The sequence below is a fragment of the Prosopis cineraria genome, unplaced genomic scaffold (assembly GCF_029017545.1).
Source record: "Prosopis cineraria cultivar Desert tree isolate PC_DT_omini unplaced genomic scaffold, ASM2901754v1 PC14, whole genome shotgun sequence".
Taxonomy (NCBI): Eukaryota; Viridiplantae; Streptophyta; class Magnoliopsida; order Fabales; family Fabaceae; genus Prosopis; species Prosopis cineraria.
Genome location: NW_026555345.1, coordinates 10,385,762 through 10,413,260, shown reverse-complemented (window position 1 = coordinate 10,413,260; position 27,499 = coordinate 10,385,762). Strand labels below are relative to the sequence as shown.

The 27,499-nt window shown below is 34.1% G+C and overlaps 1 protein-coding gene across 6 annotated transcripts; it reads left to right on the top strand.

Annotated features, from left to right (window-relative positions):
• On the top strand, positions 1-27,365 carry LOC129292993 (ATP-dependent DNA helicase SRS2-like protein At4g25120). 6 transcript variants are annotated; one of them, XM_054930761.1, is made up of 29 exons: positions 1-185; positions 451-1,189; positions 1,304-1,345; positions 1,477-1,640; positions 3,844-4,039; positions 5,692-5,748; positions 5,875-5,980; positions 6,071-6,204; positions 6,335-6,409; positions 6,539-6,664; positions 6,757-6,876; positions 6,971-7,054; positions 10,025-10,138; positions 10,244-10,344; positions 12,077-12,143; positions 12,472-12,522; positions 13,450-13,527; positions 19,422-19,628; positions 19,706-19,744; positions 22,193-22,264; positions 22,364-22,450; positions 22,525-22,581; positions 23,146-23,354; positions 23,452-23,545; positions 24,700-24,750; positions 25,603-25,665; positions 25,782-25,841; positions 26,092-26,154; positions 27,136-27,365. In XM_054930761.1, the coding sequence occupies exons 1-29, from the start codon at positions 67-69 to the stop codon at positions 27,223-27,225; spliced, it is 3,465 nt and encodes a 1,154-aa protein (XP_054786736.1). In that variant the 5' UTR covers positions 1-66; the 3' UTR covers positions 27,226-27,365. The 6 variants fall into 6 exon arrangements, 4 of the variants coding, with proteins under 4 accessions (XP_054786736.1, XP_054786737.1, XP_054786738.1 ...); XR_008589076.1 differs by lacking the exons at positions 26,092-26,154; positions 27,136-27,365 and adding an exon at positions 25,361-25,452; XM_054930762.1 differs by lacking the exon at positions 10,025-10,138.
• Positions 27,366-27,499: the final 134 nt, after the last annotated feature.

The following is a 27,499-nucleotide window of genomic DNA, read 5'->3' as shown; positions in this document are numbered from 1 at the left end:
ACGAGAAAGAGGGACAAAACAAGTTCAAATTTGTGCTTCGTTTCCGCTTCCTGCTGCTTCATTCCCATGGAGCAGCTAAGTGCCCGAGTTTCTGGTATTTTTAGAGCTTCAAAGCCACTTCTTCCTCGCAAACGCGCTCGCGATGACTCGTCCACCTGCTACCACCCTCAAGATTCTCCTTATCAGTAAGTAATCTTACAGTCTTGCTTTTCAGATTGATGTACGAAAGACATTTTCCATTTTTGGTCTGAATGATGAGACACGGAGTTTCACTTTCTCTTTAAATGGTTATTGATTATCATTTTTTGGAGCGTTTTTCTTCATCACATTCGGTATAAACTTTTCTGTTCAGTTTCTGTTGTCTTGTACATGAAATCATTTACTTATGCCTGCCCGAGTTAATCGGCAAATTTTGGTTTAATAATGTTGTATATTTATTTATGTCTCCAGAATCAAGAATGGAGGTAAAGTTGATGCCCCTGCTCTGGTTCCCATTACCAAGAGGGTTCCTCTAGCAGAGTTGCCGGTGAATACCCAATCTGCCCTTTCAAGCAAGACACCAACTGTAGTAGGCCAAAGTCTGTGTGATTCAGTCAATGATAGTTTCAGTGCAACACCAGATGCTACCTCTGCCAAGAGCTTGCGGCAATCAGATTTTGAAACTCCAAGGAAAGAGCCTGACTATTTTCGTGCAAGAATTATGGCTACTCCCGTTGTTTCAGCAGAAAGCCTGCGTCTATCACATTTTGAAACTCCAAGGACAGAATCTGACAATTCTAAACCATTGGATTATTTTTCGGTGACTGGCCTTCTTGATGATGATTTTGATGAAGCAATTTTAGAACAAATTGACAATTTATGTCAGCAGAAATCAGCTGCAAAATCAATGGGGCGGGAACCAGATGGTCGCTTTCAAGAGGAAGGTCGGAATGAGAGTGATATCACTGATGTAAATCTGTGTTCAGGTTCTATTACTGCCATTGAGAGGGTAAGAAGTGGTGACCTATTGAAACATGTGGTTGATTTTGATCCTAAAGAACACACAGATTCTCGTAACAGTACACAAAATTGCAACATGCCGGAGGAATATTCAAAATATTTGCAGTCCCTAAATGACCGTCAAAGAGAAGCAGCTTGCACTGATATTTCAACCCCCTTAATAATTGTTGCTGGTCCTGGAAGTGGAAAGGTGTTCACCTTTTCTTTTCTTTACACCTTAGATTTTTTTTTTTCTTTGGGCACTAATTTTTATTACTGGAGGTGCAACTAAATCTTTCTTCTTCTTCTAAATTTATTTGGTCAGACATCCACAATGGTTGGGCGCATTCTGGTGCTACTTAGTGAGGTGGTGCAGCTTTGATTTGCCTTTCTCTTTTTCTAGTTTTCTTAACTGAAGTTCACTTTCTTTTCCATTTTAATGGTATTTATCAGTTTATCTTTTGCATGTTTCATTTTCTGCGGAAAAAAAATGTGTAGGGAATCAGTCCATCAAATATTCTTGCAATGACATTCACAACTGCAGCAGCTTCAGAGATGAGAGAACGAATTGGATCCATTGCTGGGAAGGCAATAGCAAAAGAACTTACAATCAGCACATTTCATTCATTTTCCTTGCAGCTTTGTCGTTCACATGCCGAAAAGTATGTGGCTCTGAATTTTATTCTCTCTTCAATGTTCCCTGTTTCTGCTGCTAATAAGTTATGGATTATTTTTTTCTCTCAGTTCTATTTTATGTACTAGAGCTGTGGTTGACTTCAGTAGCTACTTAAATGCTCATCATTGCCCATCACAGGCCATAAGCTAATCTGAAAATTAACAACCAAATTACATAACTGGCATGCATAGGATATGTTTCATTCCATTGAAGAGCTTAATAGGAGATTGAGCGTTGGAGAATCACTGTGGATTTCTCATGCGTTTGATTCTGTTGGCATTTTCCCCTTGTTTTATTGTCTTCACATTGTTTCCTCTTTTTTCCTGGTTGACTTTCCAAAGGTCATATCTGTATTATGAGGGAGATACTTTGCTTTATTTATTTATTTACTTATTTAGTGTTCATTTTTTTGGTCATTGATTAGGGGGATTGTCTCTTATTCTTCCCTTTTATAATTGTAAGATCAGTGCTGCCTGAAATAATTCAGAGGCTCAGAGCATTATTCAGATCTGTGATGCTATTCCCTTCTCTCCTCATTTGTGATGGTATTATTAGAACTTGATGCCTGATGCACCTCTGAGACTAGGCAGCTATCCTGCACTAGCCATTATGACCCATGATAGGTTTGCCTCTTTTTACAGCCGATTTTTTATGTTGGGTTACTCCAACTTCGGTTACATAAAATTGTTATCTCTTAAATTATGGAATAAAGATGTTGGTTCATTGCATAATCAAGTCAAAATTGTGTCAAAAATCCAATCATACGAAAAAAATAGAATAAATGATCTGAGTGCTGCGCAGGATGAAACATTTAAGAGAAAAATGTTGTACCATATAAATTTAAATAATTCAAATTCAAATGACTCAATCACTCAAATAATTAAATACAAACAGCCAAATCATGTGGCCCAAGTCAAGCCATATAAAAAGGCTTCGTACAAAATTTATCCATTGGTAGATTAGTAGATTACTACCGTTCATGACAATATCAGCCCTTTCATCCTTTCGCTCTAATCTATAGCAATGTTTGGGGTCCTGAAAAATTCCTACTGTCTTGAATGCTAAATGTTGTCACTTACTGATGATCATGCTAGAATTATCTGGGTATAACTTGAAGGAAAAGTCTGAACTACCCTTTAAAAACTTTAGTCTAATGGTCCTCATACATTTCCATACTAATACTAAGATTTAACAATCGCGAATGATACATTAATCATGGGATTATCCATCAAAACACTTATAGGAATTCTCCTCAACAAAATTAGATTGCTGAACCTGAGAGGAAGAATCGGTATGTTTTGTAAGTTACTAGAGCTTCTCATCTCTGCAAACGTTCCTAAACTTTTCTGGAGATGCTGTCGTCCTTGCCACCTATTTGATTAATAGGATGTCCTTTATGCCTCTAAATTTTCAAACGCCCTTTCAACAATTTCTTTCTATCCCCCATCTTGTCTTCTTTTCCTCTCAGTATCTTTAACATGTAACACCTCTGAGCACAACGTTCCCGGTAGCAAAATTGAACCAACTGCTCAAAAGGTGTGTCTTCCGAATTTACTTTGTTATTGTAAAGGGTTAGAAGTGCTACCCTTCCATATCATTGCAATTCAACTTCGATCTCCTCATTTATGGGCTAATTAAGCACCTAGTATATTTGAAGCATATTTTTTATTTTATTAATTATTTCATATAAAAAGTTGGATTTGTCTCTTTTCTAGTTTTTTTTTTAAAAATGAATTGACGCTTTTATTTTTGTTATTTATACTTGCTTAATTCATTAGACCCATGGGCAGACTTATTGCTTGGGAATTGGGATCTCCTATATCTGCGTAGCTTCTTCCATTCTAAATAATTAAACATCAGAAGATCCGTTCTGTGATTTTCTTGGCTGAATAAGTTTTCAGCACTAAAACAGAAAGGACAGTTACATTGAACTTTAACACATAACATATTCTACACTTCAAGAAGCAATATATTCTATTGAATGACATATAAACCTAATAGCCATGGTTTTGCTATACTTTTTTTTTTTTTAAAGAAATCCATTATATTAATGAATGAATTGAAGGAGGAGGTTTTTATGAACACATGTGATATGGCTTTGACTCTAGGTTAACAACCATTTCCAGCCGCAATAATTTAATTCATATTTTGCTCATAAATTCATAATAGTATTGTCACATACATTGCAGGTTAGGTCGTACATCGGATTTCTTAGTATATGGACAAGGCCAACAGCGAAAAGCAATTATTGAAGCCATTCGATTATTAGAAAATGGAAAAAATAGAGACAAAGATTGTTCTTTGTTGATTGGCGAAAAGTCCAATGGTCTAACAAGTCAACAGTTCAAGGATAAGGCAAGGAAATGGCAGAAGTTTGTGACTCAGGTGTGGTGTTTTTGACGGTTTTAACTTTTGTTCTTTTTGGATAATAAAGTGCTTGTTAATTTTCAAAAGCTAAATTAACATTCTTTAATCCTTTTGTGTTTATAAAAACTATAACTACACTCTTATTACGTACTAAACAAACTATATGCTAAAAACCTTGTTTGCAAAGAGTTTGACTTTTTGTTGACGAGGTTGTTTGTTGCTTGAATATGCTTACACGGGAAGAATAAATACTTAAATGCATAACTATTTAGAAAGATTTTTCCCGTCAAGAAAAGAGTTGCCATTTAATAGATATTATGGATTTTGGAAAACATTGTCTGTCAAGAATGCAGTTGCTGGTAGTGCCTCCAGAGTAAATGGCAGATGTGTCTTCCAGTGGTCATAATATATCTATAAGGGAAGGCTACGGGGTCAATTTTTCTAAAAAGGGCAAATCGTAGTTTTTTCAAATTTAATTTAAACAGTCGCGTGATGCTGAAATGATGAAACGATTTACTGTTGATTTTGGACGTATATTTGTCCAATTTCATATGTTGAAAGGCTATTGTTTGGGAGCTGTTCGTTTTATTTTCCAAATCTCAGTAGAACATGATAAAGATGTTCAAGGGATAAGGGAAATTGAGGGTCCTTTAGCTTAAACTTAATAAAAAAGTTATTTTGATTGATCAACACGAGGGAGTTGTTAGGAAACCCTTCTTAAGCTAAACATGAGTTGTTAAGAAAAAAAAATTGTTTTCAGCTTATTTTGATAGGTCATTTTGAATTGAATCACTTATCAAAGCTGAAAATAGATTTTCTTCCAACAATCCCTCATGTTTAGATTAAATTTCTCTCAACAATTCCCTCATGTAACTTAATGAAAATTATTTTTGAAGATTAAACAAGCAGATCTAGAATTTAAATTAAGTTTTTGGGTATAAGAAGAATCTTTGTTAGGACAAATAGATATGGAAAGGAAGACAAGACAATCTCCTGAAAGAGAGGACACATTGAAAGAGAAAAGGTAAAAGAAAGAACACTTTCACTTCTGGGAAATAACAGTACCGCCATTCCCTCGTTTCCTATTCATATCAGTTAAAGAAACTTCCTTAAGAGAGCCATGAATAGAACACCGGAGGGGATCACGAAGAGATGAAGTCATGAAACCACAAACCCTTTCCTTTAAAGTCATTTATAGTTGCTGAAACACCTTTAAAAATCCTAATATTTCTCTGCTTAAAAAAAAGCTTTGGTTCTATTTTCTTATTTGATGAATTAGCATATTTTATCAAATTTATTTTGCAGGAATATACCCAAAACTCTAATTTTGACTACTTTCGTATCTATTAGATGTGGAGTCTTTCCTTTGTTGTGGTTGTGGATCCATGACGCAATTATAGGGAACCTATTTTCTACTAGTGGAAAAGAGTAGTCTTTGTATGAAGTTACCTCTGCATATGAGAAAAATTTATCCTTCATCGGCTTGAACACTGGCTGGTATACTTTTCATTTCTATGTGGTTGGGGACTTAAGTTGACATATTGTGCATTGCTCACTGGCTGCATTTGTGAAATACATTTTCATTGATTGATATGGGTTTTCCATTGCCTTCTGGCTATTAGTTATCAATCTAAAGACGTCACATGTATGATAATCATACGACATTGCAGGCCAAAGCTTCTGGAAGGACTTATGCAGAATATCATGAACTGGGCAATGAAATGGGAGTAAGCTGATGAGGGGCTGTTCCACACACTTGCACGCACATACTCGCGCACCCACTCACCCACTCATGAATTTATATCTCTCTATCTTTCATTCAAATTCTAAATCTTGCTCTGGATTGAAATCAGGCTGAAATTCTTGAGAACTACAATAACATATTAAAATCTTGTAATGCCCTGGATTATCACGACTTAATTAGCTGTTCAGTGAAGCTACTTTCCGATTTTCCTGAAGGTTAGTGTTCACTGAAATATACTGGTAATTAAAGCTCTCTTGATTTGTTCTAACTGTTTATGCTGACCCTTTTTTTAATTTATAAATAAGTTTTCAAGGAGTGTCAGGATTTATGGAAAGCTATTGTCATAGATGAGTTCCAAGACACTAGTGCCATGCAATACACACTTCTAAGAGTTCTTGCATCCCACCACAAAATAACTATTGTTGGTGATGATGATCAGGTGTGAATATATTCTTTTAAAATTTGGCACAGCGAGAAGCATGCCGTTAGACATTTGTTTTACTTTTCTTACGGGCACTTGAAAAAGAGGCCTTGTCATAACTGAATTTCGATGCCTGTTTTATTTTAAGTCCATTTTCAGCTTCAATGGAGCTGATACTTCTGGATTTATTTCCTTTCGTAATGATTTTCCAAACTACAAAGAGGTTTGTCTTGTCCTTGGCTATGTTTCATGCTACATTCTTTGTTATTCTGAATTTTGATCCAACTGCATATAAACCATATCATTAAATATATTCATCCAAATGCGTGCATAACACATCTTTATGATTCAGATTAGGCTTAACAAAAACTATCGTTCCACACGTTACATTGTTGAGGCTGCATCATCTCTGATACGAAATAATACCAAGCGATGCCAATTACAGAATGTCCTTACTGACAACTCAAGCGGATCTAAGGTGCCTTAGTCTTGCTCTATTACCTGTTATAATCTTTTATAGTGATTTTTATATTTTTCTAACTAAAACAATTTTGTTAATACAATTCGTAGATAACTGTAATGGAATGTCATAATGAGGATGCGCAATGTGCATTTATAGTTGACAAGATATTAGAGCTTTCTTCTGCCAATTGCTCGTATGGCAATAATGCTATTCTTTATCGTAGGCAGGTGATGTTGCTTTGCTTTTTTTTAAACACACATGAAGGCAATTGCTACTATATTTCACTAAATGTTTCTTCTTACTCATCTTTTTCCCCCATAGATATCTGGGAAAGCCTTCCAAACAGCTTTTCGCGAAAGGAAAATACCTTTCAACACTCATGGTGTGGCTTTCTATCGTAAAAAGGTAAAATTTCTCTCAAGTAAGATAAAAACGTGTTTTTATTAATGATGTAGAACCTGTGCAAGGAATTAAAAAAAAAATGGAGGACGTGGATGTAGAAAAGGGAGACTACTAACAAGCGAATACAATTGCATTACTAATCGCTTACTCAAACCCGAATTATCAAGAGTCCAACAGTTTAAACTGAAAGATAATATGTTAATCTATAAAAAAGATTATAATCCTAATACAAATAATTAAACCGAAAAAATTATGACAGAATAAAGAACTATGTTTTTTGGCAGGAACATTAAAATATTACATTCTAAATTATTAATTGACATGCTCTTAACTTTATTTAAAATCTTATTTTTAATACTAATTTATGAGCATCTTGCTTTAATTATGCTCACTTTTTAAAATAAGAATATTTATTTATGAAATAATAAAATGTTTATAAAAAATAATTTTAGTTGAAAATTTTTAAATTTTATTCCCAACGTATATAATTTAATTGAATAATTAAATGGAATTTCAAAAGTATTCATTTAAATTTTTTAATATAATTAGAATGAATTTTAATGTAGTTGATTCTAAATCTCAAAATGTTTTAAACTCATATTTCAACACACATATTGTAAATATTTTAAGAGAATTAAATAGTTTAAATAATTAAATAATACTTTTGTGGAACAACCTAGACAAGTTTTTCTGTGCCGTGAAAGATTTATGAGGTGTGAGGTGAGTTGTATTGTTCATTGTTTATAAATAGAGCATTTTGCTGTATACTTTATATTATATATTCATACATTGATGATTGATTATTTTTTGGGACTAAAAAAAAAATATTCCTGTAAAAACAGCCCTTGATGTTATTGTGCACTAGGGGCCTGAAGGAAGAGATGGTTGTGGCCTGATGCTGTTGTTCAATACTGTGTACAGTATGGTTCGGATCAAATGAAAATCAAACTTTTTTTTTTAATAAGTTTTTATACTTTAGCAATCGAATTGGATCTTATGTTTTGTCAGTTCTGATTAGTTTAGTTTTTGTTCAGTTCAATTTAATTGGTTTAGTTCACTTTGAAGATTGCTAATTTTTGTTCAGATTTCAACAAGGCTATTGATAAAAATGCAGAACCGGTTGTACCAAATTAGGATGGAATAAGGGCAACTCTGCTCTTGCTCCAAATGAATGTCGAACCAGCAACAATGATCAAGGAAAGGGGGCAGAGAGAAGGGAAAAGAGGCAGACGTAGAAGAGAGTGGGACAAACAGTTTTAAATTATAAATTTAAAATGGCCATCCTAAATCCTAATGAAGGGTATTATGTCAAGAAAAAAAAAAGAGTGATATTTTAAAATGGTAGATAATGCACTAATCCCAAGAGAAGATCATGTTCTTAACAAAAAATTAAAGCGGTGAAATCCTAACAAAATAAGATTATAGTTGAAATGCAATAAAATACAAGAAATTCTTAAATTCTAGTTCTAATTTATTTTTAATTAAAATTCTTTTAATCTTATTTAAAATTTTATTTCCCATATTTATCTATATATCTTACTTTGTTAATAATATTATTATATTAGCGTTTTTTGCAATCTTTTTTTCGCCATTTATCTATCAGATTCTTGTGGATTATTTTAACATCATTCTTATTGGTGTTAAATGTTGCACCGGTCGTTGAGAATCATGTGGTTGAGTATCTTGTGCATCGAGTGCTTTGAAGTATGAACCACTTCAAAGGATATGTCTCATCTAAGACTTGGCTAAATTCATATAAGACATGATGCGTCCTCAAATTACGGTCCAGTTTTGGATATGTCGCATATCTATTTTGTGGACCACTATCATGGGTGCAAATACACATCCCTTATGTTTAAGTGTGTGTTTGGTTTTCAATTTGCTAAAAGTTCATTTGATGAAAGTTCATTTGGCGAAAGTCAATTTAGTAAAAATTAGTTGTTGTAACGAAATTTGTGTTTGGATATATTTTTTCAAAAGTCAGTTTAGTAAACTGAAAGTTGTTTGGATTAATGATGATTTGTGCTTTTGAAATGCACTTTTGAATATATAATGACCAAAAAGGATATTGATTTATGATAATTTATAATTTTTATTATACAAATATAATATATTAAAAATGTGAAAAAAAATTCAAAATAACATAAAATTTAATATGTTAAATAATCAGAATAAAAAATGTAAAGTTTAATATTGCAAAAAAATGTAATAAATAATTCAACAATCATTAATATTGATTGTCATACCTTATAAATAAGATTAAAAACATTTTTTTCTTTTTCATATACAGAAGGTTTACAAAATTGCCTCCCTATATAAATCTATTTGGCCTTGTGGCTATTGCACTAAATTCAAATTCTAATAAAACAGAGCATGCAATAAGTACTGTAAGGGAATAAGGGTAGTATAGTAAATTCAAAAACTCAACACCAAAAAGTCAGCTTGAAAAGCTCCAAAAAATTAAGTTCTCAAATCTAATTTTAATAGCTTTTTCAATGTACATTCAAAAAGTCAGTTTGCCCAATCATGAAATTCCCAAACAACATCCTACATCCAAAAAATACAAAAGCACACCCCAAAAGCTAAAAGTTATGTATCCAAACAGGCCCTAAATGTGGTAAGGGTGCTTGACCAGAAAAAACCAAGATGTGGCAGAGGTGCATGCTTATGGGTTAATAGGAAGCTGAACTTTATATTCCTTGGTTTTGCATTTCTTATTTTTACATATTGCATTGTCTTTTGTTCATTTTGAGAATTTTACTGCTTGAGCCTTTCTATTCTTGTTTTCCAAAGTTAGCTATTTTTACGTTCTTTTCATGAGACATACGATGGTCTCAACTGTCATTGAGCCTTGTGATAAATATGTGATGGTGTTCGGTCCCTTCCTTTTCTCCCTAACTTCCCCTGTCCACTTTTCTCCACATCATGCATGTTGAATGTAGTTAACTTGGTCCATCTTATATTTTATGATAGGTTGTCAAAACTATCATTGCCATGCTTCGCACAGCTTTACCTGGTTGTGACGATGGCCCATATCTTCGTGTCTTCAAGGCCTTATTGCCTTTTGAGAAAGATCAAAAAAAGAGGGTACATGATTTGTGAAGATGGTTATTTTAAATCTGCAAAAGGAAGTATTTGTTTTCAGATATTATTTGTATAATTGTTTTAGATAAGTGTTTTGCTTTCTTGCAGGTAATTGAGCATGTCAACAAAATTTCAACTATCAGGAAATGCAGTTTCTTGTCTGCTGCTTGCGACATCTTTAATGCCAAGATTTCTGGTACCTTTAAGAGGTTTGGTCAAAATATATTTCCGTATGCTTCTTTCTAGAAGCACTTACAATTAATTAATTGATAAAACTCAATGCATTGTTCTTTGGAATTGGAACATGTATCCCATATTTTGAAATTGTTAATAGCCTATTGAGATAAATTATTGTGAAGCCTTAGAGAAAGAGAAATGGGAGAATGTGTTGGGTTCTGTGCCTATGCATTGATATCTTATCTATATGCTATTAAAAAAAAAAATACAAAGTTTACGGGATAGTACTAGAGACTACAATGATGTTACAATGAATCTAGACACTACTCAACATTGTAGACGTTGTAGTAGTACTATAATACTCTAATGCTTGCGGTATAACACTAGCACTATTGACATTGTCGTATAACATTATTCAACAACTACATCACTAGGGCCATTAGGAAGTCAGGAAGGAGATGATGGGAGGTTGTGTGATGATCGGAGGGTCAAGATAATGGATAGGAAGGACATCGGGCAAAGAATGAGATCTTAAGCCTGATGCGCTGATACCATGTGGAAGAATGACAGATTTTAGGACTGATATTGTATTTTCATTCGTCCTAAATCATTTGTAAAGAGTTGGGGCTATATATACAGCAATGGTGATAAAATACAATAAATGCAATATAATCATTGTAATAAATGTAATAAAAACAGATGCAATCGTAGGGAATCAATCTCTGATTTTCCTCATCTGATGCAATAAAACTTAGATTCTCCACACAATATTATTTAAAAATGCTTCAATTAAGAGCTTTCCTTCCAAAATTGCTCCCATCCCTTACTTCCCTCCCCTGAAAACCTTGCACCAATGGGCTGTAAAACGCATCATGATTTGGTTGAAGCCTACAACAAATTCACTTTCTTTTTTCAGTTTTTGGTTTAAATATAACATCATTGGTGCATTTCCATTCTTGTTTGGAATTGCAATTTAAATCAAGCTGGCATAAGGCCATCATTTCTAGATAGTAGTTTGTCGTGCTTTGATCTCCCTGCTACTATTGCCATAAGTTGGGTTTAATGTCAACAGTTTGTGACACATCCTCTCCATTAGAGTATTCTGCACTATTTCCTTCCCATATTTTTGTAGCATTGTGAGGAAACACGAGGGATTTTAAAAGGCAAGTATCATCATATTAACAAGCCACGAGGATATCAGAGAGTTCATTGCATGCTAGTGTAATACGGCCACTGCATCAAATCCACTGGGGCTCTTTAATCTCAACAGTCAAATACTCTTCTAAACTTTGAAGTTTTGCTCTTAATGGCAAGCATAATGGTGTTTAACTCTTAAAGGTCAAGGCTTGACAATGATGACCTGTCAAGGATAAAGGCCATCCACAAAGTTCTAGTGCCTGTGTTCGAGGATTTTTGGAATGGGTCTGGCAATTTTTGGCTATCTTGGCCCTCCTTGACTCTCTGCCCCATGTTCAATGAATCTGTTTCTAATTTGGAGCTAGGCTGTGATGTCAAGCAGGCTCACAAAATTGACTTCATTGATCAATATAATACTCTGTATAGAGCATAGGGATATATGCACAAAGCCTAGTGACAATCAATGATACGAAAACAGGTAGTATAATATTTGCTATCTTGTCAACACCTCGTCAAATCATAGCTAGGAGTTATTACAAGATTGAATACAGTACCTCTTCCTTTGTTGAGCATCAATACTTCTTCCTTTTATCATTTCTCTCATGCCATAGTTGTTGTTGATCATAGGAGTCAGCTTGTGCATGGTAGGAAGGTACTTGTGACACTAGAGATGATATCAAAACTTGTTCGCCAGGTAAGTACCATATGTTAAATTAGATTGCTGGCTTTTATTCCTGAATACTTGTTACTCTAGTTTTCATCAGTTTGAATATACGTCTTGGTGATAGCTCTAGTTGATGACCTATATTTCTAACTTGCAGAGATTGGAAAACTTACTTGCTTTTTTAGACATAATTTTTTCTTCCCCCAGAAGATATCTTATTCTAGTATGTCTTCATTTATCAAGAAAAGAGAATCATGCAAGTGTTAGGAGAATATATATGTTATCAATATATAATGATTTTTAACAAAGATGTTAGAACTTGTCATTAAGTTATTTATATATGTACTATTTGTAACAGGAAAGTTCAATTTCAGCTGTTATATCCTCAGTGGCAAACATGATACCTGAGGTTTGTCTAAACCTGGAAATTTTCTCTATCTGAATTTCTGTATCCTTCGATGATTTGTTAGTCACGTTTACTAGGGTTATAATCTACTTATTTAAGGTGGTTCATACCCATGTTTCGTCTTGGTTTTTGACACTTGAATTGATGTAACTTTCTGTTTTTATTTTGAATATTAAATGCTAAATTTTAAAAAATAGTTACTACTTTCAATTCAGAGTGTTCTGTTTAATAAATGTGTGTGGAATGTTAAGTATTAATATTTCTGGTGAACAAAAGCTGGCTTTGGATAAATATGTCATGATGTGTATTTTTTTGCAAAGTGAAATTTGTTGAAAGCAGTTATCCTTCATAAATATGTCACAAAGTGTATTTTTTTCCTAAAAATTCTCCCCAATTAATTTGTGAGCTTTTACCAAATATTTAATGACACTTTTACCAAATAATTTTCTCGTAAAGCCAATTTACTTTTAATGAAGGGCATGAGTGGAATTTTCTAATAATTATTATATTTAGGACCAAAATGAGACTCAATTCTCTTATATATGGGACCAAAGGGAATATCACTCAGTATAGTTCGACATCATGGATTGATAAAATCAAGCATGTTGAGGTAGATGAACATTTTATTAATTTCATTATATACTAATTTGCATCATTACCTGTAAAATATACTGTCCTCATGAGTGCTTCTCTTAACAGCAAATTTCATTTCAGCATGACTAATTTTATTGTGTGTGAAGTTTAGTTATAATGCATATTTTCTTGACATGTAGAAAGAATTTGAGGAAACACAAGTTTTTGTGTAATCCAATGCTTTTTAATAAATATATTGCATTCATGAATATGACCTTTCTTAATATTCCAATTTGATTTTGTAATTCTTCAATAGCTATTCATCTTGTCCTTAATATTGTAATTTGTGGATTTTAGAAATACCTTCTTGAGCAACGGGCAGTTGTTGATGTTGATGGGGGGACATATCTGAATGAAGACTATGATGTCACATCTGTAAGTATTTATGCATAGTGCTCATTCGATAGATTGGAAGCGTTCAAAACTCTGGAAAATCTAAATTAATTGCATTTGATATAGGAAAATTAGGGATTGATTGCATCAGTTTCCATTGTATTTATTCTATCGCATTTATTGTAAATTATCACCCTCTCCATTTATATTTCCCCTAATCTTTAAGAATGAATTACAGAAATGGGAATATACAATTTTTCTCTCAAAATTCTACATGGTATTAGAGCTCTAGGGTTTAAAAAAAATTCTTTGCCTAGGGTTAGAGCTCCATGCTTGAGATCTCATTTGGTTCTAGAACAATGGCTTAAGTATGGTGCCTCTATTCAGTCATGTATGTGATGGTAGAGAGCTTGTTGACTCTTACCACCATCCCAAGGAGCATTAGAAAGTTCTGATTGGCCAACCCTAGAAACCCCATGTTAAGCAACAACATATGTAGCTTAGACGCGCCCCTAGGCGATTCTGATGTAGTGGACTCATGGCAAAGCATGAAAGTGCTGGTTGGATGGTGACCTTGTCCAGCAATGGCATGCTATTTCTGGCTAGATCTCGGTGTTTCCAAAGCTTGGGGAGCTCTCTATCCAAGTGTCAATATCACGTGTACCTCATTCTATACTGTAGTTTTCTCTTTTTAAGGATATGGTGTCTAATTCCTCTCTATCAACAACAATAGCAGCAGCAGCAACAACAACAAGCCTTTATCCCACTAGGTGGGGTCGGCTACATGAATTGCAAGACTCCATTGTGCTCTATCATTTACCAAATTTTTAGAAATATTATTAATTAAGAGATTGCGTTCAACAATTTCCAAGAATGTTCTCTTAGGCTCAAGGTACGTAAAACCGGACTGGTCATTGAACCGGTTACGACACTGGGTCACGGGTTAGTGGTTCAACTCGGGGTTGAACCGGTGACAAACCGGTCATGATTAAAATAATACAATTTAAATAAAAAGATATTAATTATAAAAAGGTCAATCAAATCCAACCACTCAAAAGTCCAACAATAATAAAATACAACACTTCAAATATCAATCCTTAATTTCTTACAATTACAACCCTTTAATCATTAAAAAGTCTAAAAGTCTAAAACTAATATTCGTCATGGTCATTTCATTTCTTCAAGGCAAGGCTTGAAAAAAAAAAGCCCCCAAAATGGCGTCGTTTTGGGGGTTGAGCTTGAAAAAAAATCAACCCGATTAACCCAGTCAACCCATCGGGTTGGTTGGGTTATATCGGGTTGAACCCAGGTTGACCGAGTTAAACCGGGTTAGTCTCACATCAGTTTAGTCATGAACCAAGACCGGAGAAGGGACCGGGTCACCAGGTTCCTGGTTGACCCGACCAGTTCGGTCCGGGTTTCCAAACCATGCTTAGGCCTTCATTTACCCTTGTTATATGTTCCACTCTTCTTACTGGTGCTTATCGCAGTCTTCTTTGTACATGTCCAACTATCTCAAGCGATTTTCTACCATTTTTTTCTTGATAGGTGCTACCTTCACTTTTTCGCATATGTGCTCATTTCGAATTTTATCTTTATGTGTATGTCTACATATCTATCGTAATATTCTCATCTGCTACTCCAACTTTATGCTCTTACTATCCCGTTAGAACCCAGCATTCACTACTATATAACATAGCCAGTTTGATAGCAGTACGATAAAACTTTCCTTTAAGTTTATTAGGCACCTTACGGTCGCAAATAACTCCTTTAGCTTTTCTCCAATTAAACCACCCAGCTTGAATCCTATGTGAAATATCTTCACTGATTTTGCCATCATTTTGAATAATGGCTCCTAAATATCTAAACTTTTTCACTTGATATATAATTTGATCTCCTAATTTCACTTTTAAATTACTGTCGATTAGTCTTTTATCAAATTTACAATATAAATATTTCGTCTTACTCCTACTCAAATGGAAATCTTTCGACTCCAATGTCCTCCTCCATAACTCAAGTTTGTAATTAATCTCTTCTCTTGTCTCTGCTATAAAAACTATATCATCTGCAAAGAGCATACATTTGAGAATTTCCTTTTGAATATGTTCTGTCAAAACATTCAAGACCAAATTAAACAGATAAGGACTCAAAGATGATCCTTGATATAGTCGAATCTTTATAGGAAAGTTCTTTGTTTGATTACTAAACGTTCTTATACCATTTTTTACCCCCTCATACATATCTTTTATAACTTTAATATAAGCAATCCGTATTCCCTTCTTTTCCAAGGCTTTCTAAAGCACTTCTCTTGGTAGAGGGTTATAAGCTTTTTTTAAATCAATAAAAACTATGTGTAAATCTTTATCTTTACAATGATACTTTTTCATTAATCTCTTTAGTAGATAAATCACCTCTATAATTGATCTACCTGGCATAAAACCAAACTGATCTCAGAAATACTTGTTTCCAATCTCAACCTATGTTTAATTACTCTCTCATAATTTCATTGTGTGGCTCATGAATTTAATCCTTCTATAATTAGTACAATTCTGAATATCCCCTTTATTTTGATAAATAGGAATTAATGTACTTCTCCAGTTGTCAGGCATCTTTTTGGACCGTAAAATCACATTAAATAATTTAGTTAACCAGCTCACCTCTTCTTCACCTAAACATTTCCACACTTTAATGGATATACAATCAGGTCCGTTGGCTCTACCATTTGCCATTTTCTTAAAAGCTTCCTTTACCTCCTTATCACGTATTATTTGATAGAATGACAAATTTTGTTCTCATTCACGAGTTACTAAATCCTTCAAATTAATAGACAAACTCTCTCCATCATTGAAAAGTTTGGAAAAGTAAGTCTCCTATCTATTTTTAATTTCATCATCTGTAAATAAAATTCTTCCCTCTTCATCCTTTATGCACCTTACTCGCTCTAGATCTCTTGATTTTCTTTCCTTACTCTTAACAATCTTATAAATGTTGTTTTCCTTCCTTTATCCCAAGGCTTTTATAAAATTTTTTAAAAGCTTTAGAACGAGTTTCACTCACAGCTCTTTTAGTTTCCTTTTTAGCCATACGGCACACTTTCTCAATTTTCCTCATTGTTACACAAATGTATGGCTTTAAAATAGTTCTTCTTATGTTTGATTTTGTCCTATACACTATTATTCCATCATCAAGACTCCTTATCTCTCGGACCAAAACCTCTTGATTCTCCTAAAACTACTTGTGCAACTTCCTTTATCTTTTTAGCCATATCCTTCCACAAGATGTTAGCACTTTCCTGAGATTCTCAAATTCCTTTGTGCAAAAGATTCCGTTTGAAAATATCTTGCTTCTCACCTTTTAATTGCTACCACCTAATCTTTGGTGCTACTACTTGTCATCATGTACTTTTACCTGATTCCTCTCGAGAGAGTTTTTTTTTTTTGTTTAAGGCTATGGGGGTGTTAATGTGGCTACTCCTTACCATCAAATTACATGTGCCCAGATCTGTACTACTTGCATTAGTATAAAAAAGGGGACACTTCTTTAGGTACTGAAGACAACTCGAGAATCCATAATATGGATTGTTTACTCAAGAGCATCAGATCATATGACCAATTGTCATCAGTTGTTTACTACTTACATCTCATGTGCTGTGATTGTTAAAGTGAATATTACAGATGGTTCCTTGGCCCCGGTTGCCAGAAAAGAGAGTATTTGTATCTTAGATTCTACGGTATTAGATTCTATCCTTCATATGCCTAAATTTGACTGTAATTTACTCTCAATCAATCAATTGAGTAGACAATCCAAATGTTTTGCTAAATTTCTCCCATCACACTGTTTCAAGATCGATCGACTGGTATGACAATTGCCGGTGTTAAGGAGTATGAAGGGTTATACTACTTTGAAGTTACTCAAGTGAATAGTCAGCACTTACTTGTTGTAAGTAATTCTGCATCTTTCACAAACAATAATGAGTTTTTGTTATGGCGTAAGAGGATGAGTCACCCTAATTTCCATTATTTTCAAAGGTTGTTCCCGAAATTATGCCTAAACCAAAATCTAGTGTGAGGTTTGTGAACTCACTAGACACCATCGAATGTCTTTTCCTAGAGCCCAATATACACCTACCAAACTCTTCGCAACTATACACAATGACATGTGGGCTCCATCTTGAATTCTTAACCATACTAGTAAGTGTTTTTTACTTTCATAGATGACCATACCCTTCTTTGTTGGGTCTATTTGTGAAAGAAAAAGTATGAAGTTTCATCTGTATTCCTTACCTTCTATGCTAGGAAAAACAAACATATTTTACTGGTGGCAAGAGCCTTCATGTTTGCTTATAATGTTCCAAAATACTTTTGAAGCACTAAGAGACATAGAATTTGAGAGAATTCCAGAACTTCTAGATGATAATCCATCCAATAAGCCAGATGGTCTTGAATCTATCGATCTAGATCTCCTTATTGCTTTAAGGAAACAACCTTGCTCATGTACTCATCATCTTATAGAGAGGTTTGTGTCTTATAAAAGCTCTTTCTCCAAGACTATATGCTTTCACCACTAATATTGACATGATAAAAATACCTAGTAATATCCATGAGGCACTAGAAATACTAGAATGGGGAAAGGCTATTATGGAAAAGATGAAAGCTTTAGAAAGGAATAACACATAGGAAGAAGTTGATTTACCAACAGGAAAGAAACTCGTTGGATGCAAATGGGCTTTTACACCAAAATATAATGTTGATGGTTCCTTAGAGAAATATAAAGCTTGTCTTGTTGCAAAAAGATTCACTCAGACCTATGGAATAGACTACACTGAGACATTCACCCTAGTTGCAAAGCTTAACAAAGTTAGAGAACTGTTATCATTGGCTGCAAATCTTGATTAACCACTCCATCAATTGGATATTAAGAATGCTTTCTCAATGATGACTTAGCAGAAGAAGTTTTTATGACCCTTCCTCTTGGTTTTGAAAAACAAGGGAAAAACAAGGTTTTCAAGTTGAAGAAATCCCTCCATGAGCTGAAACAATCACCTAGAACATGGTTTGATAGATTCCCAAAGGTATTAAAAAGGAGTACTATTAGCAAGGCGAGTCTGATCATACACTCTTTGTTAAACATAGGGAAGGAAAAACGGTCGTACTTATTGTCTATGCAGATAATATGGTCATAACTGGTGATGACTTTGAGGAAATAGAGAGACTAAAGAAGGTCCTAGTCTCTGAAAATAAAGTAAAATATCTGGGCCAAATGCATTATTGTTTGGTTATGGAAGTAGCTGTGTCAAAGAAAGGAATATGCATTTCACAAAGGAAATATGTCCTTGATCTCTTGACAAAAATTGGAACGCTTGGTTGCAAGCCAATTGATACTTCCCCTTTGTATTTATTGCATTTATTGTAAACTATCACCCTCTATATATATATATACAATTTCTCTCTCAAAATTCCACAAAAAACCAAACCAAAATGAATTGAAATGTGCATCAAAAGTAGAACTATTAATGATATATAGTCTTTTAGAAAGTGAATATTTTCTCTTCTGGTAAATTATATGGTTTCATGAACTTATGTTGTGAGTGATGCCAGAAGCCGTTACTTTCTTATTCAATAGTTAGGGGCAAAAAGAGTTTATTCTAATGATGGGGAATTTAGGGCTTAGTCAGCTAGCCTGATTATCAAGCATAATCAGGTAAAGAATGCCTAATCTGCTTCTAATCTTATCAGAAAAAGGGGGGTAGAAGTTAGGTCAAAAGTATGATGAATAAGATGGACTTTGTCCAGTTTTGGGCTTATACCTAACCTCCATTTTTTAAGGAAGATGGCCTTTTGATAATAAAGGTAAATTTATAAACATTTGAAATTTAGTGTCAAATAATTTTTATATTTTTCTCGTTTGCTCATGGCATAATTTTCTTCTTTATTCAGGTTCTTCAATACCTATTGGATGATGTCTCTGAGTTTTTGTCTACTAAACTTGTTGAGGTGAAAAGGGAAGAGGAAGTAATGTTAGCAAAAGGCTGCATTAATGTGCTAAGAACATTGATTGATTATTTATCTCATCGAGAGAAGGAAAATTTCAGTGCCAGGAGGAAGGACAATGATAATTCTGTGACACTGACTACCATTCATCAGGTACTTTAATCTCACCTAGTACATATTGAACGGAACTTGGCTAGATTCTTGCTAGTCTAATGTCTTTTGCTATGCAGGCGAAAGGGTTGGAGTGGGATGTTGTCTTCATAATCAAGGTATGATAGACTTTTTACATGATATTGCTTTATGACAAGCTAAAAGATGAAGTGAAAAGCCTTCTCTCACATTTTCAGATTTGCATAGTGATTTTTTTGTTTTTAAAGAATAATTGAAATTCCATGTGCATATATGTGATCTTAAAGTAATTATGTGATGGACATATATGCCTGGCTGACAATGTAATTGTGCTTTGGAAGTCACCGAGTTAGAATTTACTATTGATGACAAAACGTGTCACATATCAATTCATCTGGCTTTTTTCTTTGCAAGTATAAAGAGCAGGCTCCTTCAATAGCAGAGAATATCTCTCTTGAGATACTGAGAGCAATGGATAGATATGGGTCTCTAATTGAACATGTCAATAATAAGCTATAAAATGAAGTAGATAAAACTTTCTTTGCATTTTCAGACGTGCTTAATGATTTCTTGTGGTTTTAAAGGATGTTCAAATCTCTTTATCCTAGGCCTATAAATACGGGCCCCCTCCATACAACCATTCTTTCATAATTTGAATGTGTTTCACAATGTGATCTTAAAGTAATTATACGATTGGCTTTTGTGCTTGTTTGACAATGTAACTGCGCATTAGAAGTCACTGAATTAGAACTGACTATTGGTGAACAAACATGGCAAGTATCAATATATTAAAAATAGATGGGAGACTTACTTTTCTAAGCTTTTCAATGATGGAGAGGGTTCATCTAGTAACTTGGAGGATTTAGTAACTGGTGAAGGAGAATAAAATTTGTTATTCTATCGAATAATACGTGATTAGGAGGTAAAGGAAGCTCTTAAGAAAATGGCAAATGGTAAAGCCAACGGACCTGATTGTATATCTATCGAAGCGTGGAAATGTTTAGATGAAGAAGGGGTGAGATGGTTAACTAAATTATTTAATGTGATTTTACGGTCCAAGAAAATGCCTGATGAGTGGAGGAAAAGTACATTAATTCCTATTTATAAAAATAAAGGAGATATTCAGAATTGTACTAACTATAGAGGGATTAAACTCATGAGCCACACAATGAAATTGTGGGAGAAAGTAATTGAGCACAGATTGAGATTGGAGACAAGTATTTCTGAGAATCAGTTTGGTTTTATGCCAGGTAGATCAACTATAGAGACGATTTATCTACTAAGGGAATTAATGGAAAAGTATCGTTGTAAAGATAAAGATCTACACATGGTTTTTATTGATTTGGAAAAAGCTTATGACCGTATACTAAGAGAAGTGCTTTGGAAAGCGTTAGAAAAAAAGGGAGTACGGATTGCTTATATTAAAGCCATACAAGATATGTATGAGGGGGTAAAAACTAGTGTAAGAACGCTTAGTGGTCAAACAAAGGATTTTCCTATAAAGATCGGACTACATCAGGGATCATCTCTGTGTCCTTATTTGTTCAACTTGATCTTAAATGTTTTAACGGAACATATTTAAGGGGAAATTCCGAAATGTATGCTCTTCGCGGATGATATAGTTCTTATAGCAGAGACAAGAGAAGAGGTTAATTGCAAACTTGAGTTATGGAGGAGGACATTGGAGTCAAAAGGTTTTCGTCTGAGTAGAAGTAAGACGGAATATTTATATTGTAAATTTGGTAAAGGACTATTCGACAATAATTTGGAAGTGAAATTGGGAGATTAAATTATACCTCAAGTGAAAAAGTTTAGATATTTGGGAGCTATTATTCAAAATGATGGCGAAATCAGTGGAGATATTTCACATAGAATTCAAGCTGAGTGGTTTAATTGGAGAAAAGCTAAAGGAGTTATTTGTGACCGTAAGGTGCCTAATAAACTTAAAGGAAAGTTTTATTGCACTACTATCAGACCGGCAATGTTATATAGTAGTGAATGCTGGGCTTTAACGGGACAACAAGAGCATAAAGTTGGAGTAGCAGAGATGAGAATGTTACGATGGATGTGCGGACATGCACGTAAAGATAAAATTCGAAATGAGCACGTACGCGAAAAAGTGAGGGTGGCACCTATTGAGGAAAAAATGGTAGAAAATTGGTTGAGATGGTTTGGGCATGTACAAAGAAGACCAAGGGAGGCACCAGTGAGAAGAGTGAAACATATAACTTTGAATCCGATTAAAAAAGGTAGAGGAAGGCCTAAGAGAACACTCTTGGAAGTTATTGAACGTGATCTCTTAATTAATAATATTCCTAAAAGCTTGATAAATGATAGAGCACAATGGCGTCTTGCAATCCATGTAGCCGACCCCATCTAGTGGGATAAAGGCTTGTTATTGTTGTTTTGTTTCCAAGTATCCATTTGAACATGTCAGTCAAAAATTTGGCCTAGCTCTGCAGGCACTTCATTTTGAAACGTGATTTCCTTGTCCAGGAATCATATTTCTGTCGTTGTATATTATGAAAATTATGGATATCAATCGTTATGCTGTCTTACCTTAGATGATTATTTTTCCCCTGACGTAGGCAAATGAATCTGAGATTCCTCTATTACATGATTTCAACTGTAATGGGAAGGAAACAAGAGCCTTAGTTGAGGTACACCGTGATTCTTGACACAATTGCAGAGATTATTTAAATGTCCTCAACTGAATTGTTTTAGAATGATTATCTAAGTCAGTCTCACATGATTTTCAGGAGGAAAGACGTTTATTTTATGTTGCTATGACTCGTGCTCGTAAGAAGCTTTTTATTCTCTATGTTACATTGGATTCAAATTGGCAGGTTTGTGTTGCTTAAAGATAATGTTCAACTTAAATTTCTCACATTTGGATCTTATGAATTTTGTACATTTCCAGATTCTTCAACCTTCACGGTTTGTAAAAGAAATTCCTCATCATCTTCTAGAGGTTCAGGTATTTCATCTACCTTCCCCTTTTCTACAAAACATTTTGACTAAGGCCTATCGATTTTAGTGCCAGTGTTAAATAGTTTAATTGCGTGAGGATTAAGTTAAAATGAGTGTACTGGTCACAGGTAGAAGGGAAGTACAATCAGTATAAGTGTAGGGCGAGTGAGGTAGTAAAATCAGTGAATAAAGGTGTGGGAGAGCCTAGCGCTCTCAATTTGCTAGGAATAATTGTGATTGTGTTTCTGATATTTTCTTACTTTCTGTGTAGAAATCTGGTTAGACTTACACGCTGCCAAATTATTGCTAATTTGAATACAATTTAGAGCTTGAGTTTCATCAGTATTTCGTCATAGGAAACTAATCTACGCAAGGATTACTGTATATGAAACTCCGTTAGGGTTCAAATATGATTTAATTAGCACTGATTATGATAACAGACATGTTTTGAAAATGCTCTTTCTTTTATGCCTGCATCTTTTCTCTAGTAATTATTTAATATCTGCTAATATTGTTTATATGCTTAACTATTTATGAACGTGCAATCAGTAAATATTATGTACTTATGTAGGGTGAAATTAGTATGCAAGAGTTAAATATTATGCGGGAAGTTCTTCCAAAGGAAACTGTGCAGTCTAATGATCTGTTAGTCAATAAACAACAACCGGATGCAGATGTGATGCCTATGCCTGATTGTTTGCTGAACAGTGGTGATAGTGAGGTTTCCTGTGAGCTTAAGGAATTTGCATGGACAAATAATGGAAGTAATTTTTTAAGAAGGTTCCCCTCCATTCTAGGATAACTATAGTGCATTGTTATTTTTCTTTCTCTAAGCAGTGGTTGATTTGAAAAAGTATCTAATATTAATCTCTTTCAGATTTAATGTGGAGGACAGATCTTTGGTTTCTCAATTATTCTATCAATGGGCCAAAAAGAAAGCATTTCATGATCCCAAGAGGTTGCTTGGCAAGGTAGTATCGCGACAACATTCTTTTGCAGAATCTAATGAATATGGTGTGGCATTGAATTGGTCAATTTCAGCATCACTGATTCAAACTTGGAAGTTCTTGAGTATATAAGTATTTTTTATGAATTATTTATTTATAATTTAACAGCACAAAAATTTTCGTCATATGTTCATGATGTTTTGGGCAAGCTGGTTTGCTTATCGAGAGCTTTTTCGTTTGCTTTTTCCCCCTGTTATTCTCTCTGATTCTACAATTATTGTCTCCTAGTTTTGAATCATGAAACAACAGCCAAGACAGAGAGAAGCACTTGTTTTTGGAATGAATGTTTTAATTTTCAGTTGTTGGGGGAAGCCTAGTTAAGTTTACAATAAAAGCCCTTGTCCTGAGAGAAATTCACGTGAGTCCTTAGGAGTAAGCTTATTGATTACATCCAAAAAAATTTAAAAAAACAAAGAGAAAAAATTAGAAAAAAAATGGATTAGTACATCCACCCTAATATTTATGTATATATTGCTTATTTTGTGATTTTTATTTGAGATTGTGATAGTTCCTCCCGATTCTATTAATATTTGGTTCTGCCTTCAATCAGAAATATCAGAGAATTTCTCAAAAATTTGATCTCCTCTGATCGACAAGAACCATGAATAAGTTCGCTAAGTACCTCCTTTGGAGTCTCCCAACCAAAACCTATTCAACTTTGGTTCTACTCCAATCCCTGCAGAAAATCCCCTGTAGGCAGAATAAGTGCTCTATTATGGCAATTACCTTAAGGGAAAATTACACCCAAGTCCTTTGCAACACATTTAAATACCGTGAGACTTATTGACTGTTGAATATAGCAAAATGTAATTCTCCCGTTCCTTAATCATTGCGTGCTCTATTGTTTATTAGAGGCAGTGTGAAGAAGTATCTTATTGGTTATAACAATAAACTCTAATAATTAAGATAATTATAAATTTAAATTATGGATTGATGTTACTTTACAACACTAAGGAATTCTACTCAAGTTGAAGATTATAAAAGCTTCAGTTTGTTAATAAAACCCATTTTAATGACACAAAGTAGGCTTATGTTATGACTAACAGTAGCTTTCAGGATGCCCTATTATCTGTCTGGTAACTGAATCAAGTTCTTTGTCTTTTTGGTTTTCCTTACAGGTCGGCTTTATAATTGATGAACGCCTAAGAGACAAGAGGAACAAAAATAAGGTCCATCAATGCGTGCATCTTTCTTGGTCAATCTTTCTGAGGGATTTAGAGTCACTATTGTCTTTATTATTTTTTTAATGAACAAACTTCGAAGTTAATTTTAATCATGGTAAAATGAGTTATTTATTGCCCATATTAAAGTTATTCATTTCCTTGCATGAAATTGTTCATTAACCAATAGTTGTTTGTGCCATTACTGAATCTTGATTTTATTCCATGTTGTAATCATGATAAAATGAGTTGTTCATTTCCCTACATTAACCTGAAATGTTGAGTGTTTAATGTTCAGGTTACTGTTTCTGTTTCCATTATTTGAATTTATTAATCTTAATTGGCAGCAGTTATGAATTAAACCAAGAGGATTAAAATTCCATGATCAACTTTTGTAAATCCTCTATGCAAACTACTTTTTTGTTGAGCACAAGTGATTGACACATTAGGAAGACCCATGCTTCTCATAGCTAAGAAGCATGGACAACTGAGAGGAGATGGCTACATGACCAAATCTAGACTGCCCACATAATTTGAAGTTCCAATGTGTTTAACATATATGTTGGTTTTATATGAGCCTTAATTTTTGTATCTGTGATTCATATGTCCGTCTGCATAGGTAGAAGTGCTCGCTCCTTCTCTTGTGAACAGTCCAGAAAAGAGACTAATAATTTTTCTTTCTCCTCCCTCTAACCAGTTCTGCTGAGACTGGTACATCTGTCTCACCCTTTCCAATTGTCTCTGTTAATTATGGTTTTTGTCCATTTTGTGAATTGAGTGAATATCCTATAAGTTGGCGCATTTTGCAGCATGTCTTGCATTTTGCAGTTTCATTACCTTGATTTTGAGCTGCAATTTCAGGATTTGTTGCGTTCACTCAAGTCTTGCCTAAGCTGTGATGAAGCATTTCATTATGCTCAATATGTAAGTTACTTTAGATGTTGCTGCAACAGTGCTGTAAAATCTCCAAGTTACTGCCTACTTCAGACGAATTGGATCTTCTGTCGTATTTTGTTTGATGAGGCATGATTTGATTGTAGGTTTTAAGGTGGGAGCAGATTCCTGCTGATAAACGTGCTCTACTTATGAGAGAAAAACAGGTTTAGGTTCTTTTACTATTTAATTTGTTGGATTTTTGTGAGATCCTTTGAACCTAGAACTGTAAGAAAATCACTTTTCTTCCTACCTAAACAAAATTTTACCAAAAGGAAAAAAAAAATTCTCGCAATGCGGGCCATTTGAATAGTTTTCACCCATTCTTTAAGGAGATGTTGCATGTGACTAACCTTGTATAAGCCAATTGGTGCTGAATTGACAAAACCAAATGTGACCATTTCATTCAATTTTCAGGATCATTTCATGAAACTAAGGATTGACAGTGCAATGGGTTCAGCGACACCAACTCATAAACAGGTGGCAAATATAGGCTATAACGTCATTAATTTGATTTTTCCCATATTTAGGTTTCCTGATTGTCTTTGGATTACGTATATGATCAGTGCAAGTAAGTTTTCGCTTATGCAGAATCTCAGAAACCATGCAATTTTTCAAATACATCAAATACATTATTTGCCAAGTGTTCATTCAAGTACTATGCTACATGCTGTTAGAATTAAGCCAGCTTTATGGTTAATATGTCTTACTTTCACTCATCGTCATTGCGTGGCTCACTTTTGTTATTCTTGCATGAAAGTTGATAAACTGCTGTTATGCCTTGTTGATTGGTGGGATTTCCGGATTTCTAAAAATGAAAATACTTTTCCAACTCTGGCTCAACCAACTGTTAAATTTATTATGGTTTCTTGTTTTAGGATTCAAAATATTTCTCCATTTTCTTCCAATGCTTGATTGCCTGTTTAAAGGCATGTGGTATTACCTTTAAAGTTTAAACAAAACAAAACAAAGAGTCTATTGACTCATACAAAACCAAATGGGAGGAAGAAAATAAACAAACTATATTCACGTTACGTTGTTAATTAATTAATTAGATGGAGGGCCGGATTTGCTGTTTCATGTCTTTCACTTCAGTTTTGAATCAGCCTTTATGCATGCCTTGTGGCAAAGAAAAAGAAAGCAACGGTCTGTTGAAATATTGAAGAGTTAACAAAAGTTAGTTCTTGATCATCATTTAAGGTTTAGGTTTTCAGTAAGAAGGTTGAATCCTTACCTAATTAAAAAAGGGAGGTTAACTTAATCCTCATCTCATGTGTTATCCCTAGAGTTTTAGGATTAGTTGTGCAATGTTTCAAGGAAGGATTTTCTCATTGAAACTTACTATCATAATATGAATATAGTTTGTTTATTTTCTTCCTCCTATTAGGTTTTGTAGGAGTCAATAGACTCTTTGTTTTGTTTTGTTTTGGTTTTTTTAAATACTAAACTGGTTTTCTGCAGATTTCTTATTTGAAGAAACTGGGATGCACTACGACCCCTACATCGCGCCTTCATGCATCGCATCTTATTGAGCAATACAAGTCACTGTAAAAGAACTTGAGGAATGTTTTTCTTTCTGAGCCTTGACCATATAGATCAAATGCAGTTTTGCTGCATAATATTATTTCAACGTAGGTTACAAGTATCTTGCTTAATTACATAACTTATATGAGCATTTGGAGGCTTAATTAGCTTCGATTTTTAATTTTTACTCTAACATGTGATCTTTTCTCACCCAATGTATCTTCGTATTTTCAAATTTACAAATGTGCCAATGCCCCAAGTTGGCAACGTGTCTATAGACAATTTTGCGACATTGGTTTAC

Bases quoted from the DNA above. Each gene is read 5' to 3' on its own strand.
- LOC129292993 (XM_054930761.1), top strand. From the start codon at position 67: ATGGAGCAGCTAAGTGCCCGAGTTTCTGGTATTTTTAGAGCTTCAAAG. The intron at 186-450 runs GTAAGTAATCTT...TTATGTCTCCAG, and splicing joins CCTCAAGATTCTCCTTATCA to AATCAAGAATGGAGGTAAAG. The intron at 6,205-6,334 runs GTGTGAATATAT...TTTTATTTTAAG, and splicing joins TTGTTGGTGATGATGATCAG to TCCATTTTCAGCTTCAATGG.